This window comes from Meles meles, chromosome 7 (assembly GCF_922984935.1).
Source record: "Meles meles chromosome 7, mMelMel3.1 paternal haplotype, whole genome shotgun sequence".
In the NCBI taxonomy this organism is placed as follows: domain Eukaryota; kingdom Metazoa; phylum Chordata; class Mammalia; order Carnivora; family Mustelidae; genus Meles; species Meles meles.
In genome coordinates, this window is record NC_060072.1 from 109,840,088 (window position 1) to 109,857,637 (window position 17,550).

Sequence of the window (17,550 nt, forward strand, 5' to 3'; positions counted from 1 at the left end):
AGAGTCCCAAATAATGCACTGAACGGAAAACCCACTGACAGTAAATAGCTTCCATGTACATGGCTGTGCCCTACAAACTACTTTCTCCTACCTTTTCACTTAACCTCATTCTTCCCAGATATGGAAAAGTTACCTGTCCGAAGCATAACACGGAGTTGCCACCAGCCACAGAAGGATGGTTGCCGCGGGCGCCAAGAACCGCTTCCTCAGTCCCAGACATGTTGATTTCAGGTGACCTCTATAAAAACAGAAGATTTAAAAAGATCTCAAAGAATGCTGAAGGTAAAAAGCAAGAACCTCTACACAAAATCAGACTAAAGCATCCAAATGTAGTATCCTACAAGTCGATTTAGTTAACACTTAATGTGGTTTTTTGTGTTTTTTTTTTAGATTTTATTTATTTATTTGACAGAGACAGAGAAACAGTGAGAGAGGGAACACAAGCAGGGGGAATGGGAGACGGAGAATCAGGCTTGCCGCTGAGTGGGGACCCCCAATGTGGGACTCGAACCCAGGACCCTGGGATCATGACCTGAGCCAAAGACAGATGCTTAAGGACTGAGCCACCCAGGCACCCCAATGCTTTTCTTGTAAGCACTGCCCAATCAAGGACTAAGTTCCTCAGTGCTTAGCTATCATCCAACACAGAAAATCCTTTAGGGTCCACTTCTATCTTTCTGTTAAAATTCTGGCTAGGTTTGGGGTGCCTGGCTGGCTGAGTCCACAGAGCATGCAACTCTTGATATCAGGGTCATGAGTTCAAGCCCCACATCGGGCAAGGAGCCTACTTAAAAAAAAAAACCATAAAATTTTCATTAGGGTGATAGTGTTATTAAAGGTGATTTTTAGAATTATAATGCATTATAATTGCAATGTTTATAATTGAAAAAGTCAAAATTACAAAAACACTCCAAGGGAGAATAACCAATCAACTCATTACTACCTCATATATGAACAACATGATCCTGGCTTCAGTGGGGTCAAAAAGAGAAGTATAAGCCAGGGGTGCCTAGGTGGCTCAGTTGTTAAGCAACTGCCTTCCACTGGTCATGATCTCAGTATCCCGGGATCAAGCCCCATATTGGGCTCCCTGCTCAGTGGGAAAGCTGCTTCTCCCTCGCCCTCTGACTCTCCCTCTGCTTGTGCTCTCTCTCTCAAATAAATAATTTTTTTTTTTAAAGTAAAAGCCGTAATAACTGACCTGCTTTCCAGGAGCTAACAAGCTAGCTGGTAGGAGACTAACAGGAAAGTTAAAGAGCAAAAGAAGGCAGTGTGGATGGCCCTAATATTCAGGAAGAATAAAGCATTAGACCAGTTAGGTCTTTTGCAGCACCAGCATCACCTGGGAACTTACTAGAACTGCAAATCCCCAGGTCCTACCCTAGACCTCCTGGATCAGAAACTAAAGGAGAAGCTGAGGAGTTAGTGCTTGCCTAAGCCCACCAGGTGATTCTGACCCAGGCTCAAGTTTGGGAGCCAGTGCATTAGACTGAGACTATGCAAATGTATAGTCCATTAGTAAACAGAATTACCCTCAGAAGCAGCACTTGCCCCTGGCTGACCCACTATCTGACTACCCCTACACATGTCTCAGATCAGACGGATGCAGTGCTGGGCCCCAGCCTTTCTGTCCCTTTCCAGCGTTCAAGACGTGGAAGCGAGGACATGGTGGGTCCTCCGGTATGAAATTCCGGATTTCCTGGCTCTTCCGGTAGAAGCCATGATCAACTGTGCTAACGGCACAGGAGCCAAAAATCTGGGGAGATCAGGGGCTGAACAGGCTTCCTGCTGCTGGTGGGGGTGACATGGTGACCACCACAGTGAAGGAAGGCAAACCACAGCTCAGAAAGAAGGTATATCCAGCAGGTAACTGGACAATGGAAGTCCCTACTGGTGAGAAGCTGGTGTGTTTCTCTCTTTGAAAGATAACACGGGGGTCACAGAAAACAGTAAAGGCAAAATGAAACGTCTGCTCTCACAGGACCAGTTGCAAACGAGCGCGCACACGTGCGGCCCAGGACTGCAGCCGCTGGGGGTAGCACTGCAGGATTCTTTGGTGTTCAAAAAAAAAATGAAAAATTATTTGCTCCCATATTTGCCTTCCTGTTCTTTACTACAGGTCACCTTTCCTGACACCACCCGACCCTTGCCTCCTTTTGTAAAACGAAATCACTTGGAGCAAACTGGCTGTGGGTATGTGCAAAATATACAGTACTTGGCAAAAAAAAAAAAAATGTTGTGCCTCAGCACACTAGCATGCTGTAGTCTTCAGGTTATTTGCTGACAGTAAAACTACAAATCTAGGAATGCCAGGTGACAGGGCGTTCCCCACAGCACCACAATACAGCGTTTGGGGGCTCAAGTTCCAAAGGTCGGTTTCTGGCTCTACACCCAGTAAGTGCTTGACCAAGGGAAAAATCATACAACCTCTCTAGATGATTTCCTCTCATCTAGAAAACGGACACAGTAATAATACCTGCATTTCCTACGGGTTCTGTCGAGATTAACACGATACTGCATGAAAACTGCATTAGAATAGTGCACACAGGAAGTACTGAAAGGTTAGCAATTGCTAAGTGCGTCTCAACTTTCTTACTACAGTATGATGAAAATGCAAAAAATTATTTAAATGATCATAAAACATTACATTTCAACTAAGAACGATAAATTATTTCTAACCTGGCACTAAGAAAGTAGAAGAGTGACATATACTAGGTTAATTAATAATCAGTGTCTAAAATTGTTCCAACAGGGCCACCGGGCTGGCTCAGTCTGAAGAGCATGTGACTCTTGATCTCGGGGTGGTGAGTTCAAGACCCACGTTGGGGGTAGACATTATTTAAATAAATAAATAAACTTTAAAAAATTGTTAAAACAGAATCACTGCATTATACACCTGAAACTAATATTAACACTGTATGTTAACTAACTAGAATTTAAAATAAAAACTTGAAAAAAAAGGAACACTTCATACATACTGGGATGGCTACAGTAAAAAAGACAGAATAACCAACATTAGCAAGGATGTGGAGAAACTGGAACATACACAGACACACACAGACACACACACACACAATCTGTTAAAATAGGTTGGGTGCCTGGCTGGCTCAGCCGGTAGAACATTCAACTCATGATCTCAAATTTTGAGTTTGAATCCCACGCTGGGCACAGGGATTACTTAAAAAACAAAACAAAACAGGGGCACCTGGGTGGCTCAGTGGGTTAAGCCTCTGCCTTCGGCTCAGGTCATGGTCTCAGGGTCCTGGGATCGAGCCCCGCATTGGGCTCTCTGCTCAGCGGGAAGCCTGCTTCCCCCTGTCTCTCTGCCTACTTATGATCTCTCTCTCTCTCTTTGTAGCAAATGAATAAAATCTTAAAAAAAAAAAAAAACCTTAAAATTGTTACAATAGGAAATAGTGGAATAAGGATCATATTTAGAACACAATTATAGGGGTGCCTGGGTGGCTCAATCATTAAGCATCTGCCTTTAATAAAAAGAATAAAAAATTGAAGACCTATTGTATAAAGCAGAGGTCAGCAAACCTTTTCTTTAAAGTGCCAGATAGTAAGTATTTTAGGTTTTGCAGACTATATGGTCTCTGTCACACCTATGTAACTCTGGCATTTTAGTGTGGAAGCACCATAGATGATATGTAAACAAATGGGTGTGGTTGTGTCCCAGTAAAACTTTATCACAAAAAGAGGTGGCAGATTTGGTCCACAGGCCACAGCGTACCAACCCCTGCTATAAAGCACACTTTGAACGTTAGAGTCGGATGTGGTTCAATATCCTGCTCCATCCAATACGTTAAGTTGGGCAATTACTTAAACTTTCTGTGTTCTAATTTCCTCATCTGTAAATGGGAATGTTAGAAAAATCAACCTTATAAATGTATCATATTAAAATGATGTGAGGGGCGCCTGGGTGGCTCAGTGGGTTAAGCCTCTGCCTTCGGCTCAGGTCATGATCTCAGGGTCCTGGGATAGAGCCCCGCATCGGGCTCTCTGCTCAGCGGAAAGTCTGCTTTTCCCTCTCTCTCTCTGTCTGCCCTTCTGCCTACTTGTGATCCCTCTCTCTCTATCAAATTAAAAAAAAAAAAAAATCTTTAAAATGATGTGATAAGGGGCACTGGGTGGCTCAGTCAGTTAAGTGTCGGCCTTTGGCTCAGGTCATGATCCTGGAGTCCCAGGATCAACCACCACTGGGCTTCCTGCTCAGTGGGGAGTCTGCTTCTCCCTCTTCCTCTGCTCCTCCCCCAGCTCAGGCTTGCTCTCACTCACTCACTCTCTCTCTCTAATAAATAAATCTTTAAAAAATAAAATGATGTGGGGCGCCTGGGTGGCTCAGTGGATTAAGCCGCTGCCTTCGGCTCAGGTCATGATCTCAGGGTCCTGGGATCGAGTCCCGCATCGGGCTCTCTGCTCAGCGGGGAGCCTGCTTCCCTCTCTCTCTCTCTGCCTGCCTCTCTGCCTACTTGTGATCTCTCTCTGTCAAATAAATAAATAAAATCTTTAAAAAAATAAAAAATAAAATAAAATGATGTGATGATAACAGTATCCAGCAAAAAATCATCACTAGATACTAGAAAGTTGTAGGGGAGATTTATAAAGTCTCAAATGAGCACTTATCCACTTATTTGTTTAAAAAAACAAAGGGAAATACACTGGGAATATACCCAAAGCCACCGAGCTGCACACTTAAAAATGGTTAAAAATATGGGGCGCCTGGGTGGCTCAGTCATTAAGAGTCTGCCTTCAGCTCCAGTGGTGATTGAGATGGAGCCCCGCATCTGGCTCCCTGCTCGGTGGGAAGCCTGCTTCTACCTCTCCCACTCCCCCTCCTTGTGTTCCTGCTCTCACTGTCTTTCTGCCAAATAAATAAATAAAATCTTTAAAAAAAAATGGTTAAAATTTTGCCACAATAAAAAAAAAAAGGAGGGAAAATAACACAACGAAAGTTTATATTCCTTCAGGTAGGATCTAACCCAGTCTGGTGGCCCTGCCCAAACCGTGGCTGTGTCATCTAAGCACATGTGACCTCCAAGGTCATCACTGCAAAGGGAGAAAGAGTTATTAAAGTCACACCGGTTTGTAGCTGCCTTAGGCCAGAAGCGATATGCATCACTTCTGGTCACAGTTCACTGGATAGAACTTGTCACAAGGCTCCCACTTAATGGCAGTGGAGGCTAGGAAGTGTAAGAAAGCATTTGGTGAGCACTGTCTCTTTCATCTGCTTCCCCCACTCCAGTGTGAGCCCTTAGAAGGCAGGAGATTCTTGATTCTTCTTGGCCCCTCAGTGAGTAGCATGGTAACCTGTTCCCCCTAAGGGGTCAGGGAGGGAAGCATTCATTGGGTGAGCGATTAAGTGAATGAATGGATGGATGGATGGATGATGAAGTACATAGTGTAGGATACAGAGACAAAGTATATTTTTTAATTCCTTAGAGACTGATTTTATAAGGCAAGAGTTATACTTCTCACTCTTAAAAAGCAACTTGCAAAAAAAAAAAAAAAAAGCAACTTGCTACTTTTCTAAACAATATCTTAGAAGAGTCAACCTTTTATCACAGAAAAGGACAATTTCATCTCTGCCCATAAAGTAAAACATGGAATCATTCTTCCTTTTTCCCCTGCCAGTTACTATTTGAGAAAAAGCTGACTGCCTTCCTTTCTAAAACTGTCTACAATCATTTTCCCATTATAAAATTACATCGTTATTGTAGAAAGCTTTACACATATATCAAAAAATATGGAAGGAAGTAAAATTTGACTGGATTACCACCAACAACAGAAAACTTTTTTCTGTATGTGATCGAGTTCATGTATGTTTTGTGTGTGTGTGTGTGTGTATGTGCACACTTGCTTAACAAAAAATCTGGAGTCTTCCAGATTTATCAGGCATATCTTATGCAGCACCTCAAATCTTCTTGGCCTTGCCAATCTCTGAGGCCCTTGACCACTTTTTCTACCCCGGATGCCACAAGATAGACCAAATATGCATGAGTTCTAACCAAATGCACAGAGGCACGACCACCGGTCCCTTAACTCTTGCTCACGCCATTTGCCTCTCACTCCCTCCCCAGGTTCCCCTCTCACCTGAAGGTGTGAGAACCTGTGGGACCCACCTGATGCCCACACATGCACAACCTAGAAATCTGAGGGAGGGAATGCAGCATGCGGCAAACCTTTTACCTATGAGATACAGAAGCTGAGGGGTAAATTCTTCTCCCTCCTTTCTTTGGTGGGGAGGGGGTTGTCCTGGGATACAGAACTTCATACACGCTTCTGAGAGACAGCATTAAGAGATCAAGCAGTCAGTTGTACTTGTTATCAAGGGGTGGCCAGCTTGGAAATGTCCCTTTGAACTGACTTAATCCTCCTTCTCTCCTCAATCTCCCTTTCCTCACTTCTGCTTCCTGAAGAAATCATAGTACATAAGGTTTTGCCTCAAGTCTAGGTTCTGGGGTTCCCACCATGGACACTCTACTAACTACCCCTTCAGCTCTTAACACAATTGTGCACCTGGGCCTAACTGCCAAATGCCAACATTTGTATCTCTTTATCTGAGGGCCTTTTTTGGCATCCAGGGCCCATTTTGTTCATGGTAAGTTGAAAGCACCAGAGAACCGATGCCCTTGGGAGCAGCCCTCCATTACTAACTAATGGGAGCTGGTGTTTAAAGACCCTAGATCTCCTTACCCACTTTGTGAGATAACACTGAGCTATGAGTTCTACATTGGCTCGAGTTTCCCAGTGAAATTAGGTTTGGTTGCCCACTAGTGGTAACTGGCTTGGCCATGCACCTCACCCTCTGATGACTGCCTTTTCTTTCCTGTCTCGCTCCCCTCACCTCTACCAGCACATCCTGGGCTCATCTCTCAGATAAGCTACGTATGTTTGAAGAAAAATGTAGGGGAAGCAAAAGATACCTTTACAATGGAGGGTGCCTGGGTGGCTCAGTGGGTTAAGCCTCTGCCTGAGGCTCAGGGTCCTGGGAAGGAGTCCCGCATCAGGCTCTCTGCTCAGCAGGGAGACTGTTTCCCTCTCTCTCTGCCTGCCTCTCTGCCTACTTGTGACCTTTCTCTGTCAAATAAATAAATAAAATCTTTAAAAGATACCTTTACAATGGAGAAATCTAGCAGATGCTACCTTAATCAGGTAATCAAACATAATGTCACCAGTGATAGTCCCATCATAAGCTCCCTGATGGATATACTGAAAAGGTTACAATGTCACTTAGGGAGTATTTCTACCAATTTAATCATGACTCTAATCAAGAGAAAATAATTAGACAAGTTGAAACCTATAACCTTTGTATTCACACCATGTCAATGTCTTAAAAAGTAAAACAAAGGAGGGTATGTGCTATGGTGAGTGCTGTGAAGTGTGTAAACCTGGTGATTCACAGACCTGTACCCCTGGGGCTAATAATACATTATATGTTTATTTAAAATTTTTTAAAAATTATTAAAAAATAAATAAATAAAACAAAGCAAAATATAAAATAAAATAGAATAAAATAAAATAAAGCAAAGCAAATGAATTCTTCTAGATCAAGAGATTAAGGACACACAACCCACAACAACTACAACTACAGTGTGGTTCTTCGAAAGGATTTTAGATCAGGAAAAAAAACTAAAGGATAGTCTAGAGGGGATTCTGATGATGGACTGCATATTATTCAAATGCATTGCATTGTTGTTAAATTTGCAGAGTTATGTCAGAGGATGATCTTGTGCTTAGGAGATATATGATGTAGTGGAGTGAACTGCCATGTTTTCTGCAACTTACTCTCAAATCAATCAACTAATAAAATGTGTGTGTGTGTGTGCACACACAAAGAGGAAGAGAGGAAGATAAAGTAACAAATTTATGAATCTAGGTAAAGGATATGCAGCAATCCTTGTATAACTTTTCTGAAGGCTTCAAATGTTTCAAAATAAAATGTTAGGAAAGACTTTCTGCATAGCCACAGTTATGGCAGCTACATAAATCCAAATATCCCAATACATCCAATGCAGACCAAAATGACGAACAAATAAAACCACAAATATCCTATATCTTCTAACGTAATTAGAAGACTGAAAATACTACAAGCTTCAAATTGCCTGGAATTAGAAAAAATAAACACCAACTTCTGGTGGAGATATTTCTCAAATGCATATCTTAACTCTTCAAGGAGAGTAAGGTGGGACATGGATGGGAAGAGAAATGCACAGGAGAGAGAGGAGGATGGAGAGCCTAAGATGGAACTAAAATTGCTCCCAGAAGATAACCCACACTAAGGATGAAGATACTGACAGAGTTCTGGTAGGTCAGAGCAGTCCATGAAAAAAAGTGTATACACAACTCAAGGAAAGCCCGTGTTTCTGGGGAGAAGACGGCAAAAAGGAATGAGGTGCCTTTTGAAACAACACTGTGAAGAACAGAGAGGGCAGAGTATAGATCCTACAAGACAAGAGAAAATTCAAAAGTCACAGGACATATAACCATGTCCCCTTTTTTGGCTTCTTTGCCTTCTAATAAAGAAACCATACTCACTACACTTAACGAAAGAATAGGAACTGTTCTTGAACTAGGAATCGCATAAATCATCTATCAATCCTGCTCACAAAATACAAAATTAAAGATAAAAAAGAGTCAATGAACTTAAAGATGGTGCCATAGAGGGGCGCCTGGGTGGCTCAGTGGATTGGGCCGCTGCCTTCGGCTCGGGTCATGATCTCAGGGTCCTGGGATCGAGCCCCGCATCAGGCTCTCTGCTCCACAGGGAGCCTGCTTCCTCCTCTCTCTCTGCCTGCCTCTCTGCCTGCTTGTGATCTCTCTCTCCGTCAAATAAATAAATAAAATCTTTAAAAAAAAAAAAAAAAAAAAAAAGATGGTGCCATAGAAATTATACAACCTAAAGAGGAGAAAAAGACACTGAAAATGAGAGTCTCAGGGTCCTGTGGAATAATATAAAAACAGCTAACACAAATATAATTGAAGTCCCAAAAAAAGAGGTTAAAGCGAATGGAAAACAAAACAACAACAAAAAAAATTAATGACTTGGAATTTCCTAAATTGGGTGACAGGCATAAATTTATAGATTTAAGGGGCGCCTGGGTGGCTCAGTGGGTTAAAGCATCTGCCTTCCACTCAGGTCATGATCCCAGGGTCCTGCGTTGGGCTCTCTGCTCAGCGGGGAGACTGCTTCCCTTCCTCTCTCTTCCTGCCTGTCTGACTACTTGTGATCTCTCTCTGTCAAATAAATAAAATCTTAAAAAAAAAAAAATTATAGATTTAAGGTTAGCAAACCTCAAGAAGAATAAAAACAAAGAAAATCACACCTAGACACACTGTAGGCAAACTGCTGAAAAAAATAAATAAATAAAGAGAAAATCTGGGAAGCAGTCAAAGAAAAATTATACACATTATATACATTATATACAAAATAACAATAAAAATGATGACTCCGGGGCGCCTGGGTGGCTCAGTGGGTTAAAGCCTCTGCCTTCGGCTCAGGTCATGATCCCAGGGTTCTGGGATCGAGCCCTGCGGACAGCCTGCTTCCTCCTCTCTCTCTCTGCCTGCCTCTCTGCCTACTTGCGATCTCTGTCTGTCAAATAAATAAATAAAATCTTAAAAAAAAAAAAAAACTTAAAAAAAATGATGACTCCATCTTACAATAGAGTTAAAAAGGCATGATTAGGAGTAAATTTAATTAAAGATATATAGGATCTCCCCACTAAAAACTACAAACAGGTATGAGGAAGTTGAGAGGCAACATGGGGGGTTTGGGGGGTGGGAAAGGAATAAATGAAACAAGATGGGACCAGGAGGGAGACAAACCATAAGAGACTCTTAATTTCACAAAACAAACTGAGGGTTGCCGGGGGGGGGTGGGGGGGGGTGGAGAAGGAGAGGGTGGTGGGGTTATGGACACTGGGGAGGGTATGTGCTATGGTGAGTGCTGTGAAGTGTGTAAACCTGGTGATTCACAGACCTGTACCCCTAGGGCTAATAATACATTTTATGTTAATAAAAAAATAAAAAATTGTTTAAAAAAAAAAAAAACTACAAACATTCTTAAAGAAATTAAGACCTAGCAAAAAGGGGGGCACCTGGGTGGCTCAGGGGGTTAAAGCTCCCAGGGTCCTGGGATCAAGTACCGCATAGGGCTCTCTGTTCTTCAGGGAGCCTGCTTCCCCCTCTCTCTGACTACTTGTGATCTCAGTCAAATAAATAAATAAAATCTTTAAAAAAAAAAAAAAAAAAAGACCGCGGGTGCACCTGTGTGGCTCAGTGGGTTAAAGCCTCTGCCTTTCGCTCAGGTCATGAGCCCAGGGTCCTGGGATCGAGCCCCGCATCGGGCTCTCTGCTTGGCAGGGAGCCTGCTTCCTCCTCTCTCTCTCTCTACCTGCTTCTCTCCCTACTTGTGATCTCTATCTGTCAAATAAATAAAATCTTAAAAAAAAAAAAAAGACCGCAAAAAAGGAGACGTATCATGTTCATAGATTTCAATAATCAATACCATTAAGATGTTAATTTTTCCCTAGTTGACCTAAAGATTAAATGTCATCCCAGTCATAATCCTAAAAGACTTTTTTATAGACATTGATAAAATGATTCTAATATTTATATGTAAAATGCAAAGGAACCAGATTGTCCAAATCAATCTTGAAAAACAACAACATTGAAGGACCATCAACAAAGTTGATGTCACACAGTCATACTCATGACTCACTATAAAGCAACAATAATTAAAATAGAAGTAACTAAAACTGACGTAAGAATTGATCAGTGGTGGGGTGCCTGGGTGGCTCAGTTGGTTAGGTGGCTGACTCTTGGTTTTTGGCTCAGGTCATGGTCTCAGGGTCAAGGCCTCTGTGGGATCAAGCCCTGCATTGAGCTCCGTGCTCAGTGGGGTGTCTGCTAGAGATTGTCTCCCTCTCCCTTTGCCCCTCCCCCTACTCTTGCACACACTCTCTCTAAAATAAACAAATAAATAAACAAATCTTTAATTTTAAAAAAATCAGTAGAACACACAAAAAAGCCCAGAAACCAACCACCATTTATACAGTCATCTCAATGGCAATCTGAATTGCAAAGGTACAAATGTAATGCAATGACATTTTCAACAAATGGTGCTGGGATAACTGGATCTCCATATGGAGAAAAAATTTTGTATTTTCCACAAAATATTTTTCACACAATTCACAAAGAATAGAGATGGATCATAGGCCTAAATATAAAAGCTACAATGATAAAATTTCTACAAGAAAATATAGAACTGTATCTTCACATCCTAAAGGTAGTCAAAATTTCTTAGACAAGACCCAGAAAGTAGTAACAATTAAAAAAAACGATAGGGGCGCCTGGGTGGCTCAGTGGGTTAAAGCCTCTGCCTTCGGCTCAGATCATGATCCCAGGGTCCTGGGATCGAGCCCCACATCGGGCTCTCTGCTCAGCAGGAAGCCTGCTTCCTCCTCTCTCTGCCTGCCTCTCTGCCTGCCTCTCTGCCTACTGGTGATCTCTGTCTGTCAAATAAATAAATAAAATCCTAAAAAAAATAAAATAAAATAAAGTCCCCTTAAAAAAAAAAAAAAAAAGCCTCTGCCTTCGACTCAGGTCATGATCCCAGGGTCCTGGGATCGAGCCCCGCATCGGGCTCTCTGCTCAGCAGGGAGCCTGCTTCCTCCTCTCTCTCTGCCTACCTCTCTGCCTGCTTGTGATCTCTCTCTCTGTCAAATAAATAAATATTTTTAAAAAAAATGATAAATATGACTACACCAAAATGTAATACTTTGCTTACCAAAGAGCACTCTGAAAATGATTAGTCAACCACAAAAGACTGATATCTAGAACATTAAATAGACATAACTCCTGCAACTCAATAATAAAGACAAAGAACCCAATTTTAAGTGGACAAAAATCTGAGCAGGTACTTAAAGAAGATACACAAATGTGAACAAGCCTAGGAAAGTGTTCCAACATCATTAGTAATCAAGGACTAAAATTAAAACCATAATGACATACCCCTCTATACCCTCCAGAATGGCTAAAAATAAAGACTACAGCACCAAAAGTTGGCAAGGATGTGAAGCAACTGGAATTCTCATGCACAGCTGGCTGGAAAAAGAATGAAAAAACTATTCAGCTGTAAGCACATGTTACCCTCCATGAAAAAAGAATAATGACTTGGGTTCAGAGGGTAGAACAGCAGGCCACAGAGGATTATCCCCAGGCCTTGAACCCTAATGCCTCTTTTTATATTCTGGAGGTCAGTCTTTCGTTAGGTAGGTGTGTTGGTGCTTGCCTATTCATTTTCTTAGAGTTGTCTTTGATGAGAAATTTTGAATTTGTTATCACATTTGTTTAAGTGGGTATTGCTTTCTAAGTCTTGTCTAAGAAAGCTCTGCACACCCTCGGATGTGTCATAAAGATACCCTTTTAGATTTTCTTCTAGAAGACTTATGTTTTATAATTTTCGAAATTAAACTGATAATTACTTTAGAAATTAAACATGCATCTGCCATATGACCCAAGAATTCTTCTGATAGGTATTTTCTTAGAGAAATAAAATCATATGACCAAGAAAAGATTTGTGGGATGGAGACACCTGGGTGGCTCAGTCAGTTAAGCTCCAACTCTTGATCTTGGCTCACGCCACAATCTCAGGGTTGTGAGACTGAGCCCCCCGCTGGGATCCACATTGGGCTCTGCGCTGGGCATGGAGCCTGCTTAAGATTCTCTCTCTCCATCTCCCTTGCCCCTCCACCACCCCTTCAAAAAAAAAAAAAAAAGATTTGTGGGATGGAAAGGGAAAGAGATTGAACCAGGACAGGGGCTATCAGCGAGAAATGGATGATTTTGAGAGATACTAAGAAGGTCAATGAGCTCTGTCAAAATGTTTCTATTCTGATCGACTTCCTTCTCACCTAAAAGCATTTATAATTATAAGCGGAGAGAGGAAAGAAGGAATAAGGAATGAGGCATGTTATATAAGGAAATTTTCCTCTTTTGTCTGACCTTTTCTCATCTGCATTAAAGAAAGGACGGGGGCACCTTGGTGGCTCAGTTGCCTAAGCGTCTGCCTTTGGCTCAGGTCATGATCCCAGGGTCCTGGGACAGACCCCAGCATCAGGCTCTCTGCTCAGTGAATTGCCTGTTTCTCTCTCTACCACTCCCCCTGCTCTCCGTGAAATAAATAAAATCTTAAAAAAAAAAAAAAAAAAAAAGACAGGATAGGCAGGGCATGAAGGGTAGTATTAGTCACCTTAAAAAGTTTGAAATATTAGTTTATAAACCTTGGGACAGCAATGGAAATTTTAAGCTGAGAATGAAGAGATTATATTCAAGCATCAGAAGGCTCTTTGTCAACAGTGAATGAGGGAGGGATAAGTTAGGAGTCTGTTCCAACAGTCCAGAGAGAAACTGATAAAGGAAGATCATGGCCATGTGAAGAAAGAATGGACTCTGGATATGTATTACAGGGGACAGAACTGGCAACTCAGTGACGGGTGAGGATCTGATTTCAAGGATAAAGAACAGCAGGATTAGAAATCAAGTTTTTTTTCTTTTATTTTCATGTACGTACATGCTGCTGTAACATTTTGTGAAACTTCAAATGTTATCTCCTCTTTGAAGCCTTATGCAGGTTACACTCTAAATAGAATCAATCCTATGTTCTCTAGTATTTTAGACATACATCAAAACACACATTCCAAAAAAAAAAAGGCACATACTACACTCTAATCCACACTCAGCCATTCAAGAACAGAAAGGCCGTATACTAATTGCTGAATCTCCAGCACTTAACATGGTCCTGACCCAGCACTAGCATAAGGAGCATTTTACTTTTATTTTAGCTTCTCTTCACTTTAAAACTGCCAGTATGGTATTAAAAACGAATGCCTTGAGTGGAAAAATGTTAGAAGTTACAGAGGTAAAAGAATATCCACACTAGGCTTTCTGTCCTTGAATAATTACATTGGTTATACAGTCAATTCTCATTCATGGTAGTTCTATGAAGTCATCATGAACACTGAATTATCAAATACTGAACCATTTTCTCCAAGGAGAAACACAGGGTTAGGTCCTTGTGAGCCTCTGGTCACATTTTCTTAAACTAGTCAATACAGAATCTTGTTTTATGTGTGTTTCTACTGAAAGATACCTCACTCAATATATATTAACTCACTAATACTGACCTCACAGCCAGAAGCATGTAACTCATACCTGAACAACGCTTATCTAAAAGAAGCTTTCTTTTCTCTGTAAGAGACATCACAGCCTTCTTGCACTTGTAATGCTAGACAGCACTTCGGCCACATGCTTGGAAGCCATTCCAAACTGCGAAATCACTAACAAAAAGTACAAAAATGAGAAAAATGTGACACTAAATATATCTCAAAGCAAGATGAGTGTTGATTTAGGGGTTACAAAAATTTATGGGTAGGTACAGTCCCAAATAAAGAGTATGAATAGGGGCACCTGGGCGGCTCAGTGGGTTAAGCCTCTACCTTCAGCTCAGGTCATGATCTCAGGGTCCTGGGATGGAGCCCCACATCGGGCTCTCTGCTCAGTGGGGAGCCTGCTTCCCCCTCTGTCTCTGCCTGCCTCTCTGCCTACTTGTGATCTCTGTCAAATAAATAAATAAAATCTTTAAATAAAAAAAAAAAGAGCCTATGAATAATGAGGATCAACTACAGGGTTTTTTGTTTGGTTTTGAGATAAAACCGCTCTCCCACAGTTCTATCAGCTACATTTTTCATTCACTCATCCACCTACACCCAGTTTGTATCACAAGGTCATGGCAGACATCATGCAGCAACACAAATATTTCTCTGCTAGTTACCACTACAATTAGCGGTTTAAGAGAGGACTTTAAAAGACAACTATAACTAAAAGATACCAGACCTGAAGCCACTAAAATACCTGAGCCAGTCCCAGAGTTAAAGTCTGGCTTAGGAGAATTACATTTAAAAACGTGCCTCAGACTGTGAGTTCTGTGGAGGAATAGACCTTAATAGGTCCAGGAAGCCGAAAGTAGAAACAACCCAAATGTTCATCAATTAATGCAGAACAAAATGTGGTATATCCCTACAAGGGATTATTACTATTATTCAGGCATAAAAAGGAGTGAAGTATTGACAATGCTATAATATGCATGAACCTTGAAAACGTTACACTTGGCGAAAATATGCCCAACACACAAAAACTGTAGGATTCCACTTATGCGAAATATCTAGAATTGGCAAATTCAGAGGCAAAAAGCAGATTAGCGGGGTGGGGATGGGGGCAAATGAGAAGTGCCTGCTAACGAGTTGTGGGTTTCTTTTCAGGGTGATAAAAATGTTATGGGACTAGATAATGGTGGTGGTTGCACAACCCTGTGAATATACTAAATGCACGGAACTGTTTAAATGGATGAATTTAATCGTATATGAATTGCATCTCAATTAAAAAAAAAAAACCCTAAGAAGGCTAACTATGCTGCTAAACACCAATGTCAGATTCCTTTAGATGAGTAATTCCTTCCCAACTGCGGCCACTCCTCTCGACTCCGCCTAGCTACGGACACAAACTTCAGCCCCCTTCACTCCTGTCAAAAGGAAGCATTTGGGAGGTCTCACGCCCGTGCACGGGACAGCCACAATTAACAATACACCGCCTGCACCCCATCGTGGGGTCTCCTGTGTTGGTCCAAGTCTCCTGTACCCCTGTCCCTCCTAACCAACTCTCAGTAAGCCCTGACCCTGAACTCCTACTGTTCTAACTAGTACAGGCCCCGGACTCGGGACCACGCTGCTGGAGCCCTCGGGACGACCTCAACCGCCTTCCCAATCCATCTACTCAGAATCCGCGCTGCCCATGCTCCACAACCTCGGGCCGGAACCACCCCAATTGGGCCGTCCTCCCGTCCTCCCGCCCTCCCTCCACTTACACGCCTCGGGCAGGGCGCGCGGTGCACGCAGGGAGCTCGGTCTAGGTTAAATGCAAGGGGAAGGGAGTTTAGGTAGAGCCGCGCAGAGGAGACTGGGAAAGAACTGCAAGAGAACTCTGGGAAGAAGGTCCAAATCAAGTGCGAGACCGGGGCGGGCGGGAAGGACAGGAGGAGGAGCTAAAAATTAAGTCAAAAGGAGAAGAGCCGCAAGGCAATCTGCCGAAAGCCGTAAAGCAACCTGGGAGCGTTACGCTGACTACGACGTGCCAAGGCCAATTTCTCCGAGTCACTCCTACTGCCTCCATCTCGCTCAAACTCACTTTACTTCTGCAGCCGGCCAGGTCTCTGCTGCCCCCTGGCGGACTCGGCGAGCTAAAGGGGAGCATTTCGGCGCCTTACTGAGAGATCTCAAAAACCCAATCCCCACATAGAATGAAGCGACGGGGCGGGTAGGAACTTCTCGGACGTGTCCGTGCACGCAAGGGATACTGCAGGAAAAGAAAAACATGATTCTAAGTCTTCTTTAGAATGGTCATCACAGCCCTTTACAGATTCCACCCCAGGCAGGCTCAGCAAACCGAAGTAGTGTGGACACATTTGCTCATTAAGCCCTCTTCCTCTCTCGCTACTGCTGCGCGCCAAGCGCACACGTGCGCGCGCACACCCCCCCCCATGGCTTCTTAAATTAGCTGGGACCGGAGGGAAATGAGTGTGGCAGCATGTAGGAAGGGAGTTCTTTAGAATGGCCCTTGGAACTGTGCCTTGCAACTGGGTGATGACTGCACCCCCTATTAGTAGTGTTCAAGAACAAGATTAAAATGTTTAGTCATCACAACCCCTCTTAAGTACTTAAGAACTCCAACAAAATCATTCTCTTACGTTTCCAAATTGGCTGTTTAAATACACCCCTTTAACCAGACCGTTCATTATCTGAGCAGCAATACTCCAGAACAAGTCATTTCCTGAATGACTACTCACTCTTCCCAGTAACACCATCGGAAGCTGAGTAAAAAGCCTAAATCAGATCCAAAGCATGAACAATTTATTTGGTAAAGGTAGCATTTCAAATCAACCAAGAATGGAATGGTTTACTTTTAAAATGGCGTTGGGACGATTAGTTAACCGTTTGGGTTAGAGTCCTTATCAAAACATGCACTAAAATAAATTACAGTTGAATTCAAGAGTGAAATGGTAAACAAAGATATACATAAAACAAAATAAAAGATACACAGATGAATATCCCTCAGAATGGAGGACTTTCTAAGTATAAAAATGAGACATAAATCGTAAAGTAAAAGAGGGACAAAATAACTATCTACATAAAACTTTAAACTTCTGGAAGTTGAAAATAAATTTTAGAAGTAAACATGAAAAAGGGGGAATATCATGAGTGGTAAAGAAAGCTTGTGTATAAAAAGTTCTCACAAGAATAACAGACCAATGGTATGAGTAGATATTTCACAAAAGGATAACACAATAAATATGAAAAAAGTTTTAATTTTAATAAAAGTTAAAAACACGTATATTAAAATAAGTGTATCATTTCACTCACTTCTGTGTTAATTTAGGAAAGTAAAATATTTTATATAAATATTACATGATCACATTCTTATTGAAAAATA

The 17,550-nt window shown here is 42.0% G+C and overlaps 1 protein-coding gene and 1 pseudogene across 3 annotated transcripts in view; one reads left to right on the forward strand and one right to left on the reverse strand.

Annotated features, from left to right (window-relative positions):
- RAD52 (RAD52 homolog, DNA repair protein) overlaps positions 1 to 15,958 on the reverse strand; it is a 38,156-nt gene extending 22,198 nt beyond the window's left edge. For all 3 annotated transcript variants that reach the window (XM_046011980.1, XM_046011981.1, XM_046011982.1), the window contains exons 1-2: positions 15,929 to 15,958; positions 134 to 238 (exon numbers count right to left, since the gene is read on the reverse strand). In XM_046011980.1, coding sequence (XP_045867936.1) covers positions 134 to 220 — 87 coding nt within the window. In that variant the 5' untranslated portion in view covers positions 221 to 238; positions 15,929 to 15,958. The remainder of the gene's footprint in view (positions 1 to 133; positions 239 to 15,928) is intronic.
- On the forward strand, positions 453 to 15,973 carry LOC123946474 (annotated as a pseudogene).
- Positions 15,974 to 17,550: the final 1,577 nt, after the last annotated feature.